The sequence below is a fragment of the Marmota flaviventris genome, chromosome 13 (genome assembly GCF_047511675.1).
Source record: "Marmota flaviventris isolate mMarFla1 chromosome 13, mMarFla1.hap1, whole genome shotgun sequence".
Classification (NCBI taxonomy): Eukaryota; Metazoa; Chordata; class Mammalia; order Rodentia; family Sciuridae; genus Marmota; species Marmota flaviventris.
In genome coordinates this window covers 76987115-77004726 of record NC_092510.1, presented here as the reverse complement: position 1 = coordinate 77004726, position 17612 = coordinate 76987115, and the positions used below count along the sequence as shown (strand labels likewise).

The following is a 17612-nucleotide window of genomic DNA, read 5'->3' as shown; positions in this document are numbered from 1 at the left end:
TTTCCATCTTCTAAGGTCTCCTTCAATTTCTTTCTTCAGTGTTCTATAATTGTCATTGTAGAGATCTTTTGCCTCCTTGGTTAGAATAATTCCCAAGTATTTAAAAATTTTTTGAGGTTTTTATGAATCAGGTGGTTTTCTTGATTTTTTTTCATCAGCAGAACTACTGTTGGAGTGTAGGAAAGATATTGATTTATGGGTTTGATCTTATGTCTTGGTAGTTTGCCAAATTCATTTATAAATTTTAGAAGTTTTCTGGTGGAGTTTCTTCAGTCTTCTAGATATAGAACCATGTCATCAGCAAACAGACATAGTTCTACTTCCTTTTTCTGTTTGTATCCCTTTAATTTCCTTCTCTTGCCTGATTGCTCTAGTTAGTGTTTTGAGAACTATACTGAATAGAAATGGTGAGAGTGCACATCTTTGTTTTATTCCTGATTGTAGAAGAAAGACTTTCATTCTTTCTACATTCAGCATGATGTTGGCTTTCAGTTTGTCATAAATAGCTTTTAAAAAGTTAAGGTGAGGTCCTTCCATCCCTAGCTTTTCTAGCATTTTTAACATGAATGGATTTTATCAATTTTTTTTTCCTGTATCTGTTGAGATGATCATGTGTGATTCTTGTCCTTAATTCTGTTTAAGCAATGAATTACATTTATTGATTTGTGTGTGTTGAACCAACCTTGCATCCCTGGGCTGAAACCCATTTAATCATGGTATATTATCTCCTTGATGTGTTTTTAAATATGGTTTGCTAAATATTTTAGATGATGTGTTTATTTGAGACAAATTTGAGTTCTCCAAAATCATATCATAAATTTGAGCAATTATGATAAATCTCCAATGAAAGGTAAAGCAGCATGATCAACCCTGAAATCTTTGCTGAAATCTATGTGATACTTAATGTAAATATACTCTCAGTGTGTCATCTCATGGATACATGATCATATAGCCACTGTCTGTTAGAAAGATTGGGCATCCACATCTTCAAATATCAGTAATGCTCACATTTCAGATGAACAGTTCGTTCTTTGGTGGCCGTCATAACCATTTCACATTGATTCGTATCAGCAGGATGAATAATCCTAACAGAAAGGTGCACTGATTATCATGAACGTCTTCATTTTGTACTGGTCCTGATTTTTAACTTTGTGCTATCTTTAAATGTCATTGTAGTTATTGTGAATCAAAGTTAGAAAAAAAAATAATACTTATTGACACATATACTAGCTTGCTGTGGAATTCCTCCTTTTAGATTCCTGCCCCATGATTTCCTTATATTCATGTAAACATTGCAGAAAAACACTATTTCACTCCCAAAGTTGGATATACTGTATTCAAATCAACTTTTGTTCTTTCTAAATTGCAATGGTTATGTGGATTCTGAATCAATTTCCTGGGATCAAAATGAACTATTTGCATAATTTAATGTCTCGGGCGGGAGTCACAGCCCACCAGGATCTTTACTATTATGTGATTAATGTATTTGAGTATAGTAGACTAGATTTAAAATGAGAAGGAGGGGTGAGAACTGTGACAAATCTCTAGTTCCATGTGACTAAACAAAATGTGGTGTTATCATATTCTCTTTCTCATTGCTTTAATCACTCTGGCTCTAAATATTTTTACCGAGATATCTTATTTAACCTGTCTAACTTACTATTATTATTGTTTTTGTACTGGGTATTGAACCCAGGAAACTTAACCACTGAGAGCTTTTTATTTTTATTTTGAGACAGGGTATCTCTAAGTTGCTTAGGGGCTTGCTAAGTTACTGAGGCTGGCCTTGAACTTGTGATCTTTCTGTTTCAGCCTCTTACGCTACTGGGATTACAGATGTGTACCACTGTGCCTAGCCTAACTGTGTTTTAAAGTGACTTGTAGATGACAGTAATACAGAACTACTTTCTTTTCACAAGTGATTACACTTTTAGAATTTTCCACATGATGACTTCATACACCTTTTCTTCCTGTTTAGTTGTAAATGAGGAGGAGACATCAGTCTTGAGAAACATCCCCAGATTCCCTCTGGAAAACTTGTGGAGGAATGAGTTTGTTAAAAAAGTTACAAGTTTACTTTAACAAGCTTGACTTTAGACTGCTAGCAGGCACATGGGATCCCTTGTGTGTGTTGCCTATTTGTGCCTTGACGTTAGAGAGAAGTAGGTCAGTCAACTTTTAATGATGTCCTCTGAGACATCCCTGCTTAGATTCCCTGCTTAGGTATAAATATTAGACTGTGTTTTATATTCCAGTGAGAGATGATTACTAGGCTATGGGGTAACAACTAGAAAAGAAACAATGTCTTTCTATGTTGGTTGGCCTCTTTGGAATTGCCCTGTTTTACATGGTTAAAGGTCATCTAGAGCTGAAAATTGTTCTTATATATTTGCTAAAAAGGTGGATAGGGAGGTCTTGACAGGTCATTTAGCAATCAAAATAAAATGGAACTCTATGGTGGGGTAATGGGTATATGAATTTTGGATTCTACTTGGTGGTGCTCCAACTGAACTATTTCCTAGCTGCGGACCTAGAGCAATTCATATGCTCTTTTGTGATCCTACCTTATTATATAAAAACATGTATGTCTTTGTTTTTAATGAGAATTAAATGTATCTGCAGCATAATGTGTTTGGTGGATTCTCTTTCCTGAGTTATAGAAAACACTAATCACTGAAATGATTACTTCATTAATCTGCAACAGGTATGTGTTAGTTTTTTATCACTGAAACCAAGATACCTGAGAAGAACAACTTAAAGGAGGAAAAGATTAATGTGGCCCACAGTTTCAAATCTTTCTCCAATGCCAGAATCTGAGTTGAGGCAGAACATCATGGTGGAAGAAACCTGCTCAGTTCATGGTAGTTAGGAAGGTGGGAGGGAGGAAGGAAGACAGAGAGGGGGGAAGGAGGGAGAAGGAGAGAGGTAGGAGGAGAGAAGGGGGAGAGAGAGAGAGAGAGAGAGAGAGAGAGAGAGAGAGAGAGAGAGAGAGAGAGAGAGAGAGAAGAAAAAAAAGAGAGGAACCAGGGATGAAATACAATCCCCAAGGGTATGTTCTCCCTATGCCCCCCCCCCCCCCCTATGGTTACCACCCAGTAGTTCGTGGATGAGTTACAGCTCTCATAATCTAATCATGCAACTCTGAACCTCCCTACATTGGCTATCACGTTTCCAACACGTGAGCTTTTTAAGTAATACTTCATATCCAAATTATACCAAGGGAAAAGGCCTCTCCCTTTCCCAATTCTCTGAAAATATCTTTTGTCCAGAGATAGACAAAAGAATTGGTTTTATCTAGTATTAGTAAAATTATCACTGTTTTATATTGGTTTAGAGTCCAACAGATCCTTTACAACTTTGGACTTCCTACTGGTGACTCTCCAATATGCCTGAGAAGGAGCCATTGCTGAATTCATTGGGTCATGGTACCTCTTCTTCTGAATAATATCCCGGATATCTTTGATGCTGGTATCTTCCATTTCCTTCCCTAGATAGGCTAGTTCCTTTTTGAGTTTTTAAAGCTCTATTTTTTTGTGATCTCTGTGCCTCTCTTCTGCCTCTTGGATGGCTTACTTCCCTCTCCTTTTAGTGACTTTAAAAAGTGGAACGAGCTTAGTAATTAGTTGCTCTGCTTTTATCATATAGCAAGAAGACATGGCCTATAATTGCATCAAGAATCTTGCTATCTGTGTATCAAATCAAATGTCCACCATTAGTGTTTAAATTTGTATCTCCATATGTTGGCAGATGCCATTAACCTGGTGATCCATTATCACCCCCAGCAAACCTGTTTTTAATTGAACTCCCTTTAGACCTCTGGGTTTTTGGTTTGCTGAACTAAGCACTCTTTGTATAGAGTGAGAGAACTGCTATAAAATGTGGATGAATGAGCTACTATGTTTAATCCTTACAATAATTGAGAAAATTGAGGTTCTGAGTGTTCAAATCACTTGCCCCGATTTACATATTAGTAAGGTATATGTGGAGGGGATATTCCAATCTAAGCAGTTTGACTACATATACAGCCTCCTAACCAGGAAGGTTTATCTATCTTCCTAAAAAACTGAAAATTCTTGAACCTTTCTATCTTCCCTGTAGTGTATCACACTGAAAGCCCATGATCTTAAGTTTATTTAGCAGTTTTATGGTTTGTTAAAATCCTTGGTGCTAATGCTTACTGTCTATTACCTGTGAGTGAAGGTAAAGGAGGATGTTACAGTACTGGGATCAAGAAAATGTAAAATTATTCATATTTGTTCATGGCCTTTGCTACAGTCATTCAGTCATCACAGTGCTTGGTCATCATAGTCTCTTAAATTCACCCAATTACACATTAACAGCTTTGAAAAAATGCCAAGGTAAAATCCAATTGGGATTTTGTAACTCATCTGACCTCTAACAACTGTTTATTAGTAATCAATATTAAGACTGTGAAGTACAAAAGAACAATTTAGTGTCTTCAAAATTACAATTCAGGAGACAAAAATCTGAGTAAAACTGAAGATGTGTTCCAGAGAGAGAACAAAGAGCTTAGGCTTAAGAAGGAAAAAACTTACAATAATTAATATAGGCAGACATCCAAGTTCATGAATCCATACCTAATGATCAACTTCTGATTATAGCTGCAGGCCTATCTAACTGTATCCTGTCAGATGATCAGGAGGCTCCATTTAAAAATGCTCTCTCTCTCTCTATGCCCTGATGAAAGTAATTCCATTTGGGGTGATTTTCCATGAATTTACATACCTTTGGGTTATCTTCCCAAACTTTGGTACAATTAGACTGTAGGATATTTCCTTCCTGACCAGTAGGCCTCTAGAGGAAAGAAACCTAGTTATATTACTAAACCTGTCTTAACTTACGTGAGTCTTAGGTTCTTCTTCCTTGAATTATGCATAAGAAGATACATCTTTTAATATTTAAAAGTGTAATAAGAAATAATTTCCTGTGACGTATAGCACATAATGCCTGGCCTTGTGGCCTGAATTTAAATTCTCTAGATAGTGCATTCTCATTTTTCCTTTGATGATTGTTTTTTTCTCTCTGCTCTATGAAGTCAAATTTTCTATAAGGAGTTGAACATTTCCTGCTGAAAGCATTTTTATGTTTCCATTAAATTTTAACATGTATTATTCAATTACATTTGATTTTTGGCAGAATTTATTATGAAAATATTTTACAAAGATGGTAACATAGTTACAAACCACTCAGAATAGACATTACTATACAACAAATATAGTAGCTATAATCTCAGACCTGTTTTTTGATGTTTTAATATTTTGGTTGATACACATATTTATGTATATAACATCTCTTTCTATCTATGTATGTATCTATCCATCTATTACTGTTTTCTCTGACCTATAAAAGGAACAATATTTAGCTGGCATAGTTACTATGGCCACATTGGGTATTTATGACAGGCTTTCATTTTGATTTATTTGAGCCCTGGCTATACAATCGTTAAGGGATCTGAATATCACTGCTATTCATTAGTTATTTAGAATTTTGTTTTAATAGTCTCAGGTAATGGAAATTTTGTATTAACTCTTTAATCATATGTAAGAAAAAGAACATGGACTAGTAAATATCATTTCTTTAAATTTGATGAATCTTACCTGCTGCCTAACGTAATATTAATTTTTGCCTATGTTCTACACGTGCCTTAAAAGAATGTATATTCTATAATAGTTGGGTTGTAGCTTGTTAAATTTTTGTTCAAATATTTTACATCATTATAAATCTTTGTGTGTCGGTTCTTCCAGTACCTGAGAGAAATATATAGTTATATCAAGTTTTCTTTTACACACTAAAGCTCTTTTATTAGGGAAATAAAGCTTGAATTTATATACCTTACTGGTTAAATGAAAATTTTATTTTAATGTAACTACTCCTTGTATCTCTAATAATGATTTTTTTTTTGGTCTTAAATCTACTTTGTCACATTAATATAGAAACATCAGCAACTGGTTAATTTGCCTAATATATACATTTTCCATATTTTATTTCAACTTATTTTTTCTTATGTGTTATATCTGTCTCTTGTAAACATACAGATTAAAACAATCTAAAAATCCTTTTAAAATAAATGTTATATATCTAGCATAATCATATTTCTCTTAAATACCTTCCCTCCCCACTCCAAAATGAACTGACAAGCACATTCAGGATTTGCAAAAAAGCTTTAGACAATCAACCAAATGAACTAATAGAGCATTTACAATTTTTTTTTAAATTTTAAAACTATTTTATCTTAAACTAGATTTAAAAAATTCTTTTCTATGTATATTTGAACTACTATTTAGTATTATTTATTTTCACCTGAAGAACTTGCTTTAATATTTTGGAAGATGGGTTTGTTTATAAAGAATCATGTCAGTTCGATATACAGTTTTGCTTGACATACATGAGTAATAGTGTGTTTTGTTTTATTTTTTGTTTTTCTTCTAGGTTTTTGAATATGTTATCCTACTACCTTCTTATAAAAAATGACAAGTCATTATTTGATGAGAAGTCAGCATTTAATCTGATAGTGATTCCCTGGTATATGATGAGCCAGTTTTCTCTTAATACTTATGAGATATTTTTTTTGTCTTTCAGTATTTTAATTATGATGTGCCTGAGTATGGATCTCTTTGAATTTATCTTGAAGTTTGTTGAGCCTCTTGTATGTGAAGGCTAATATTTCATCAAATATAACATTTTTTTCTGCTCATCCCCTTATGCTACTCCCATTATGTATTTGTTGGTACACTTAGCAGTGTCTTGCTCCAAAGTTCTGATTATCATATAATTATAAGGTTATTATGATTATGCCTTTTTATAGTATACTAAAGTGACTTTCATAAGTTCCATTTTAGAAACAAGAAAGCAAGCAGAAGAAATGCAGTATCTTTCTCAGTAACTTCTGTTGTTTATTTGGGTTTGGAAATGATAGTTAGACCAATCTATGTAATTAATTAATTTATTTTTTAGGTATGGGTGATTGAACTCAGGGACTGTTGAGCCATATTCCTAGCCCTATTTTGTATTTTATTTAGAGACAGGATCTCACTGAATTGCTTAGTGCCTTGCTTTTGCTGAGGCTGGCTTTGAAGTCATGATGCTCCTGCCTTAGTCTCCTGAGACAATCTACTTTGTATGCTCTGACTTGCTATCTCTCTCAAGCAGATCATTTTATATATTATTGCTTTTAAAGACACCGTAAGAGAACATAAAACTGTGGCAAGACTCTTACTTTACTACATATAAAAGCAAGGGATAGTAGGCTCTGAGGAGACAGCACTGGTAGTCTGCTGGGTGTGGGGAATGGAGAAAAATAAATAGAACTAAAAGTAATATTGGAGGCACCTAATTGCCATGGTGAAGAACCAAAGCTGGGGTGATGCTGACAGGAACAGGAAGCAAGTGACTGAGGGGTGCAACTCCTTTATCTTCATTCAACATTCTGTTCTCCTTCTAGTGTTCTTTTGGTGAAGTCTAATGGAAGCTGGATATCAAGGGAGAAATGGGGTTTTCAGTGGCTAATCCTAAATTACAAAGTAAAAGATAGAAAAGTCTATTTGAAGCTCAGAGACAATAGTTTAATGGCATCAAAATTGTTCCCTAAAAAGTGAGGATGAAAATCTTGTGCCAGTTCAAAGACTAGGACCTAATAAATTATACCCAACACTAAAAGTTATAAAATAATGAATTGGGAGTGTGCATTTAAGTTTTTCCAGGCACTATTAAGTGATGTTCATAGATTACCTTGTTTAATATTATGATATAACAATTATTATCTATTAGCAAGGGAAGAAGGTGTTATGATAGGCTAACTGTTACAACTTAGAGGAATCCATTGTCTTTCAATTTATATTAATGTCCTATATTCAATTACCTCAAACTCTTAAAAGAGCTGGGAAAAGTGATGTTTTTCTCTGTTGACCACATCAGACTCAATTTTGTGAGTTTAAGTGGGGCTTCCTCTGTAAACATGAGGGCTGCTCCACCTGGCTGCACTCTTCAGTAAATAATCTCAATTAATTTTGGGCCATCTCTGTCTATCCCCCAAAGCTCCAAACCCTTTAGCTCCTCAGTCCTTCAAACAATTCGACCTGATCATTCATGCCACTTATTTTTGTATTGCGATATTTGTCAGTTGGGTTCTGTGTAGTTCTACTGCTTAGAAACTGTGTGATCCAGTGAAGAGCAGAAAAGAAATCCTTCTTCCAACCTGAACTCCTCTCAAAAATCCAGCAGGAATACTTTGCCACTATGTCATCTGTATTTTATTAATTTAAATCTTCGGATTCATTATTAGGGAATTTTTTCATCTATTGCGGTCTCATTATATATCAAAGCCCAGAAAAGTTATGGTAGATGGTAAGCACATATGTATAATTCCTGTGTGTTATAACAAAGAAAACAAAAGGTAATATGTTAGCTATTAATAAATTTTAGTGACAAAATGCCAAGAGTATTTATTCAGAATATTTCATATTTTCTTCTTGAATAACATTTGCAACCTCAGCTGTGACAGACACACATTTCTGGTTTTATACATCAGGTAGTTCACTTATTTATTTAAAAATATTTATTGGGCATTTATTATGTTCCAGGCTTTGTTACAGGTCCTTGGGATGCTGGAGGTTAATAAATACTATCCTCAGGGTGCTTATATTTGTGGTTAACAAATAATAATAAGTGAACAAATTAAAAATGAATGCATAATATATATGTGCCATTTAATGTTTACTTTGCTTACTAATAAAGTGCCTATTATAGGTTACAGAGTGCTTTTTAGGATATCTTTGGTTATTATTATTTTCTCAATGTTGAAGAGTGATTTCTTTTGCTGAGTATTCCTAAGAGATTATCAACAATTTGCATTTCTGTAGTAATTATGTTTTAAACAAGGAGCATGACTCATTTCTACAGTTAGTACAAAAAACTGTATAACAGCTATTGAAATGTTGCTATCACATGGTTTTGAATGATACATGGTAAATTTGTTTTCATGTGGTAATTTTCTGTTTCTGAATTTTGAGTCTGTAGCTACTTTGAATACTAAGTCATATAGTAAAAATTAGTATTCATATTTCATCAGAAAATTTTCCTACTCAGCATATTCTTAACAGCAGCCTTTACATCCTTGTTCCTCAGACTATAGATGAGAGGATTGAGCATAGGGGTCATTACTCCATAGAAGAGAGAGATGAGAGCCTCAATGATGTCTTGATTATCTGTACCAGTGGAAGTTTTAGCCTTGGGCTTTGCATACATGAAGAAGATGGTTCCATAGAATATAATCACCACTGTCAGGTGGGCTGAGCAGGTGGAGAAGGCCTTACGTTTTCCTTCAGTGGAAGGGATCCTCAGAATGGTAGCAACAATAAAAATGTAAGAGCTCAAAATAACTAGCAGTGGAATAACTAGGGCAATCAGATTTGACCCTGCCATGCTGATCACATTGATTGAAATATCAGCACAGGCCAGTTTCAATACAGCCAGAATTTCACAGACAAAATGATGAATGACATTATTAGTACAAAATGGTAATTGTATTGCTAGAGATGTCTGTATCATGGAGTCAACAAGTCCAGTGACCCATGATCCAGCTGCCATGGGCACATAGACACCTTTGGTCATGATGGTAGAGTACCTCAGTGGATAGCAGATGGCCACATAGCGGTCAAGTGCCATCATGCCTAGAAGCACACATTCTGTGGCTCCCATGGCAAAGGAGAGGAACATTTGCCCCATGCACCCAGGGAAGGAAACTTTTTTCCTTAATGTCAGAAAGCTGTCAAGAATTAGAGGGACAGAAGAACTTGTGTAGCAAATGTCCAGGAAGGAAAGATTACAGAGGAAGAAATACATGGGGGTGTGTAGGTGAAAATCATAGATGATCACTGAGATGAGGACTCCATTTCCAAGCAGGATTATTACGTACATCCACAAAACTAGCACAAAGAAAACTGTCTGGAGTTTTGGGTGGGCAGAAAGCCCCACCAAGACAAATTCTGTCAACACAGAATCATTGATTCTTTCCATGTTATACACTTTCTCCAACAGAACTCTGTGGATGATAGAACAGAAATCTGTTAATACAATATCTGCAAGAGCTGTTTTTTTTTAAAGGATCATAGTCTGGGTTACTGAAATTTTGTATTTCGGTGCAATAGTGTAACTCTGAGAATTTTTTTTTTTTTTTTACTATAAATCTGGCTCACTACATTGAGGATCCCAACCTGACTTTCTCAGACTTAAGAGACAGGAGCTTTGGATCCCGAACCATTTTCTTGTCATTTCTAAAAGTTCTGCCTCTTGCAAAGCAGTGGCTGACAGCCTGGATTCAGCAGACAGCTGTGCTTGGTTTGGCCCTGGGTGTCTGCACTGTGTTTAAAGTGTGAATTAGAGGTCAATATTTTAAAATCATCAGCTATGGTTAAACATCTATACTTCCAGCTTGGTTCCAAATAAATGAGGATTTTTGAAAATACTGAAGCAGTTTCCATCATAAAGTTGTTACAACTGACCCATAGTCTTTGAAGCATGTCTCTTCTTTCTGCTAGAGTACTCTCCTCACTCTCTTGTGTCTTGTCACTGGAGGTGAATATAGGTTGCTAATGAACATGTTGTACTTAATTGGTCTTTAATCATTTATATTACCCAACAGAATCTTATATCTATTTGAAATATTAACACAAGGCTGTCAATGCAGCAAGCCTGTCATACGGTGAGGAGCCTAGGAAAATGTTTTAAAATCTGAAGAAAAAGTGAACTTTTCAGTTTTAGCATATAATATTAATATATATCTTTATACTGATACAGAAATAAAATATAACTTTTAACTTTTTAATGGAAAAAAGGGCCCACAAAGACAAAAATTGATTAGGTTCCATCAAAATAATAGTATGGCCTGTGTGACTGAGTACCATTCTAATCTTAGTCTGTCTGCTGGTGAGGAGTGATTGTAACATATAACCTCCTTGAGTGTTTATGAAAAATCTCATTGAGGAAAGTACCTTCCTCGAGAAAAACAACAAATATTTACATTTATCCACTCTCTTTTTCAATGTAACAAGGGCTTTTATGTTTTAACAAGTATTTTTCAAAATTGGAATAAATTGAAAGTATTAAAAAAGACAATTTTATTATTGGTAAAGAAAGGTGACATTGTACATTGTAGTCTTCTCTAATTTGTTTATTTACACCTCATGCAAGAACTATCAGGTGAGGATCATCTATAATGATAGTGTTTTTATTAAAAATATATACATTTAACAATGTCACTGACATCCAGTCATTATTTTTGGTAAAGAAAATTCACACAGGAACCTATAAAACACCCAAAAAGGACAGTTTAGAAAACCAGTATTGGCAGTTATACTTGTTTTTCTTTTTCTTTTTTTTTTAGATTTAAAAGTTAGTTGTTATATTGTTGAAAAACAAACATGCCAGTTTTTTGTCCATCTAAAATCTATTTTTTTATTGGTTGTTCAAAACATTACAAAGCTCTTGACATATCATATTTCATACATTAGAATCAAGTTGGTTATGAACTCCTAATTTTACCCCAAATACAGATTGCAGAATCACATCGGTTACACATCCACATTTTTACATAATGCCCTATTAGTAACTGTTGTATTCTGCTACCTTTCCTGTCCTCTATACTTGTTTTTCAAGTGAGAAGAATGCACTATTCTTTCAGATTCTTATCACTATTCTGTTTTTTTTTTTCTTAAAGAGAATTCCGAGGTCATAGTTGAAAAACTGCCCAGTGAAATAAGTAAGAATTAATATTAAAATCTGTATTTTAAATAATTTCAATGATAATAAAATAGTGTTTGTGTTTTGGTAACCCTCTGCTACATACATTTCTAAAGAGACAGGATTGCTATTTTGTGGGACATAGAGTGCCCTTCCTTAAATATTTGGTAACTATCACTGCAAATCATGGTATAAAAAACCTGAATAAAAAATGTTATGATTTTGGAGATGTGAAAACACATTTAGTGAAGTTCAATTCATAATTTTCATATAATTTATCTGAAGTTCACAAAGCAGAAGGTAACTTTCTAAATTTGAACGAAAGCCCATATCAAATTACTATTTGCTAGTAATTAATGGAGATAGCTATTTCATTCTTATTAATATTTGTTACAAGGTTAGAATGTCCATTCTTACAGCCTCCATTTAACATAGGCTTAGCAATTTCTGGTAAAAATCATTAGACAAGAAAATAACAGAAGTAATGTTAAATAAAGGCTAAAAATCTATATGACCTAGGGGGAAAAATAGTAAAATTTATGGCTATAAGATCAATGGAAAAATCAACAGTTCTCTTTACATTTATAAATTAATGATTAGAAAACTTTAGAAATGTAATAACAAAATAAAAGGATAAAGTCCCTGGACCTTTTAAAGTCTGAATGAGATCTTTCAATAAATCCTTTAAAATTATGATATAGAGAATAACAAACTATGAATAATTGTGAAGGTATAACTTATTAATCGATGATATAAAAATGCAATAGTCTGCCCCTGCCAACCCCATTAGTCTGTACATCCAACTGAATCCATTCATAATGTACCCAAATTTTTATTTTAAGGAATGTAAGTACTCATTTAAAAAGTTGTATGGAAGAATAAAAGTACACAATTTAACATACACAATTTTATAAAAGAAAAATAAGGAAGAATCTGTATTTGGGATACACTACAAAGCCCCAATAATAGAAATAGTATAATAATAGTGCACGTACATTGAAATAATCCAAGGTTAAAGAAAAGAGATCATAGATAGAGACACATGTACATATGGGAGCTAGATAAAAATTGTGAAGGCAAAGCAGCAATGGAGTGAAAATTTAGTAGATAATGTTAGGAAAATGTCTTTTATATTAAAAAAGAGATTAAATTAGAATTTGGGTTACCAAAGAGACAAAATTAGACATTTGGGTCGTGGGTTACCAAAGAGACAAAATTAGACATTTGGGTCATCATACGTACATAAAATTGGAAACCAAATGGATTACAGATATAAATGTGAAAAATGAAAATTTTCAATTAATGAGCTAATATAGTATATCTTTGTGAACTAAACAGTCTTTCAAAATCTCAAATGTCATCAACTATAAGCAAAAGTTGGTGGTTTTAGTTATATCAAAATAAATAATTTCTTTTCAATGAAGTACATTAGATATAAAGTTAATAGAATGTAGAAGCTGATTATAAGGGATAATCATACAGGGGATAACTGACAAGGGGTCAATATTATAATGGATAAAAAAATCTTGATAATTGAAAATGTAAAACTTCAAACCAAAAGAAAATTGGTCAAAGGGTATACAATAGCAGTTTACAGAAGTGGTTTCCTAAATGGCTGACAAGTATATGGAGAGATGCTCAAACTTAGAAAATCTGAGAAATGCTTATTAAATTCTCAGAAACAACATTTCATAGTAATGTTACAGTAGAAAATCTGAAAATGTTTATTAAAGGTTCAAAAGTGATCACTTAAACAGGCATGAAATATTACTTATTTTTATTGGAAAAGTAAAATCACCCCAAAATGGCATACATGGGGGCAGGTAGGATTCACTGATACAATGGAAAGTTTTCTGGCTAAATTAAAATTGGGTAGAACCTAGGGATTCCAGTCCTGGGAATGTTTCCTAGTTTAGTCTGTCCTTGGGCTAAAGAAGACAAGCATGATGTTAATCATTGCACTTTTTGTGGCAAAAGAATGTCAGAGGCAAACTGTATTTTCAGAGTATTGGTTCTACCACATGTGAATATGCACAATGGTACACTCTACAGAAATTGGAAGCAAATGGACTATTAATACAGTAATATAAATAAATTCCTGAAAAAATAAGCAGCAGTGTGATCTACATCACTGTAAAATTATTAAAATTAAAAATACATATTTTACCAGCATGTATAGAGACAAATCAAACACATCACTGTGAGATGGGAGAGAGAATGTAAGTGGAATCAGTGATTGTGGGGAAATATAGGAGGCTTTGTAAAGACTGAGGAAAATAACATAGGGAAGTAGGAAATAAAATACAGAGGTGAATGATTAATTAAAGCCTAAATATAAAAGAAAAAGACAAACAAAAGTACATGCATAAATCAAAGAGTATATATATATATATATATATATATATATATATATATATATAGCATAGTCAACAAAGAAATGCTGATAAAAAACAGTAGTTTAAATGGAAGGAGGTATCATAAAAATTAAAATAAAAAGAATTGATTCATGATGCCATATACAAATAATATTTAATAGATTAAAAGGGAAAATGAGTCATTTAAAAGAAAAAAAATAAATCAAAGCTTAGTTTGACCAAACCTTTTTAAAAGTCAAACTTTTTATCTAGGTAAATTTTTTTAAAAAGTCATAGAGTGATTGGTCAACAATAAAGGAGAATGAAAAGAAAATTAGGTCCTGTGGTCCCACTGGAAAGGTTTTTCCTTAGTGTGACTCAAATAAATCTGGCATTGGTATTAGCCCTGATTAATGGAGGAGTGTTCATCAGGATCATGTATGTTTCTCATCAGTACTCAACTTTGACCTGTGTTTTGTAGATTTGTAATCATTGCTTTTCAGGGAAATCATGGACTCCTTCTTTAGCTTATAGAGAACTTGACTCATAATTCATCTTCCTTTGGAAATAGACACATGGCAGTTCATTTTAGGTCAAATTGATATCAAAAAGTTTTTATTTTCCTTGGCAAAAAGAAAATCTTCCTGTTTCCCCTGAGTTTCCAGTTCACTTCTGTCCCTGGTGACTAATGTACATCTAGTTTAGCTTGAAGAAGTGGCTAAAGCTTTTTGGGTGCTTCACTTACTAAAGTTATTAAGTGCCTCTTTCTGCCTGGATTTTCAGTATCTTTCACTTCTGAGTGTGAAAGTCACTTCACCAGAAACTCAGAATAAAAGAAAAACAAAAACCATATCAGTTAATAAGTTACAGGATTGGTGCTGGGGGATGGGGTTGTGGTGGGAGTGTGTGTGTGTGTGTGTGTGTGTCTGCACGAGCGAGTGCTGTTTGAACCTTTCATACACATTTTTTTTTTTTTGCTAAAAACAGTCTTCTTTCCTCCTTTTCCTCTGAGAATTTCTCTTCTAGAAGTAGTAAATTCATTGAGACTTTGTTCATAGTTTGAAACAGTACACATTCATTTTGTCTATGGTTTTTCTATATGGACCCCCCAGGGTGTATTGAACACTATAGGAAATCATCCTCAAACACATATAAACTGAAAAGAATATTTGCTGCCACCTCCTGGGAGCTTTGTGGCATTGCGCTAATGTTCTAGCTTCTGGCTTTGGGAGTTCACTTATGTATTGGGACTAACAGAGGCTCATTAGTTGGATCTTAAGTTTCATTGTTATCACATATGTTAAAATTATGGTAGAGAGTAGGAACATAAAACCCATTTAGTTCTTTCTTGGGTCATATTTAGTTACAATTAAAAGGTAACTCAAAGTTACTTTCTTGGTCAATGAATAAGTAAAAGATAAAGAAGCACTGATTATAGAAACTTGGTTCAAGGAACTTCCAGAAAGGGTTAATAGAAGAGGAAGTTTACATCCATTATTATTTACAGAGAATTATATCTAATAAGAATTGCATTTATATTAGGTATAGGAATCATCATAATTGTCTCTTACAAAGTTTGAATCCCACAATTTTTTAATATGTTATAATATAACCACACGGGTGATATGATATCTGAGCTAACACATGATATCTCAGAAAACATTTTAAAAATCTTTTCAAACATAGTTCCCATAGTTATGGCCATATTATTTGACCACAAGATGGTCAGATTATAATATTGCAGTTCTATATATTTGGGACAGAGATTTTAAAAAAAAACAGATTACAGGTACAGTAACAGTGTTCATATTGCTTGTCTACTGAAGAAGATGAGGGATAACACACCAATTTACATTGATATTTCTAGGTTAAAGCACCACAGAGGGGAATCCAATGTACCTTCTATCTTAAGAATTGGTGGTGGGTGGGAGAGAAAGGAATAGATGCTTTTCAAGAGGCAGATGTGACATTAGAAGAGAACACTGAACTTAGAGTACCTACATTTGAAACTCAAAGACTTGGAACCATTTTTCCTCCTCTTCTTTAAGTAAGGGCAGTTTGTACCTAAGAGTTTTGTTGTGAATGGTACTCAGAGGATGGTCTAAAATATAATACAAATCTCCATGACGCTACTGAAAACTCAATAGATGAAAAAGTTAAACCATATACAATTAACATCCATAATTTTAGGAAGAGTATTTACATAACAAGAAGATGACTTTGATGTCATTTCTGTACCCCTGAGTCTGAGGAATGTTTTTTTTTTTTTTCCTTTGGTTTGAGACTGGCTTTCTTCCTTAATAGCATTTCCTTTGTAGCCTTAAGAAATGCTCTCCACTTTATGTGATAGTTGGCAGGATAAAGCAAGGGGGTTCAAATGAGAATCAGTAAACAGTGTGCTCCTCCTATTATTTTCTTCAAGTTTCCACTTACCTGTAGTGTATCCTTCAGGTAATACCAATAGGTGAGTCTGTCTAAAATATTCTAACTCACAGGCCCAGTATTCTAGTTCAATCTCAGAAAAAAAGAAAATGGTGTAAGATGGTCCATGGTTCATTGAGAACTTTGTGGTGATATAAATATTTCTCTACATTTTGAGCTCCAGAAATATCTTCCAAAGGACTAGCTATTAGTACAGAAAGGCAATTTAAATTCTTTCTTGGAAAAGATAGGGAGGGGCCTAATATTTGCAACAAATTAAAGTCAGGAATATAAGCATAGAAAATTAAAAACTTTTCAAAACTCTAGGGGGAATGTTGTCAGACCTCATTATGTCCTATAATTGGTACATTTTTGTGTTGACAAAATTCAAATAAGGAATATATTGCAACCCACATTACCACAGTATTTGAAGACTTTAAGGCTGATCTATGGTAAAGTATGCCATTCTTTATGAGTTAAGTCCTCTTCCACCTGGAGGAGTAGAGGTAATAAATACCATCAGTGTGCAGGGGTTATTGTGCATATTTCCCATTCTTCTGCCCTAGGATGTTGTATTCCTATCTGTTAAAATTTTTCCCCATTTTTTTCTAAATCTCTGTTATCTGTCCAGGTCTATTGTCATTATTTCCTATCCTAATGAACCAACATCCCTTTATCATATATTTTTTATTGGTTCATAATAGTCATACATAACATTAGGCCTTATTTTGACATAATTATAAATGCTTAGAGTATAGTTTGCTCCAATTAAGTCCTCAGTACTTATCTTTGCCCTCCCCCTCCTCCCACCTCCTGTTTCCTTTCCTTTATTCTACCTATCTTTCTATTTATTTACATTTTCTTAAAAAAATTAGTTTCTTGTGGATAGACATGATGATATTCACTTAGTATTTTCATATGGTACACTGGAAAGTTAGTTAAGATTAATTCAATTATTTTCCCCTTAACCTGTCAATCTTCCCTCCCTATCAATCCCCTTCTTCCACATCCTTGATCTTTCTTCTATTGTACCAAAATCTGTTTAAAGCAGTTAATGTGGACCAATAGGCCAGTAAGTTG

The 17612-nt window shown here is 33.6% G+C and overlaps 1 protein-coding gene across 1 annotated transcript; it reads right to left on the bottom strand.

The window, feature by feature from the left end:
- Positions 1 to 9084: 9084 nt before the first annotated feature.
- LOC114098797 (olfactory receptor 13C8) lies at positions 9085 to 10038 on the bottom strand. The gene has a single exon (XM_027943026.2). It carries the CDS (start codon positions 10033 to 10035, stop codon positions 9085 to 9087), a length of 951 nt encoding a protein of 316 aa, XP_027798827.1. The 5' UTR covers positions 10036 to 10038.
- Between the last annotated feature and the right edge of the window lie 7574 nt (positions 10039 to 17612).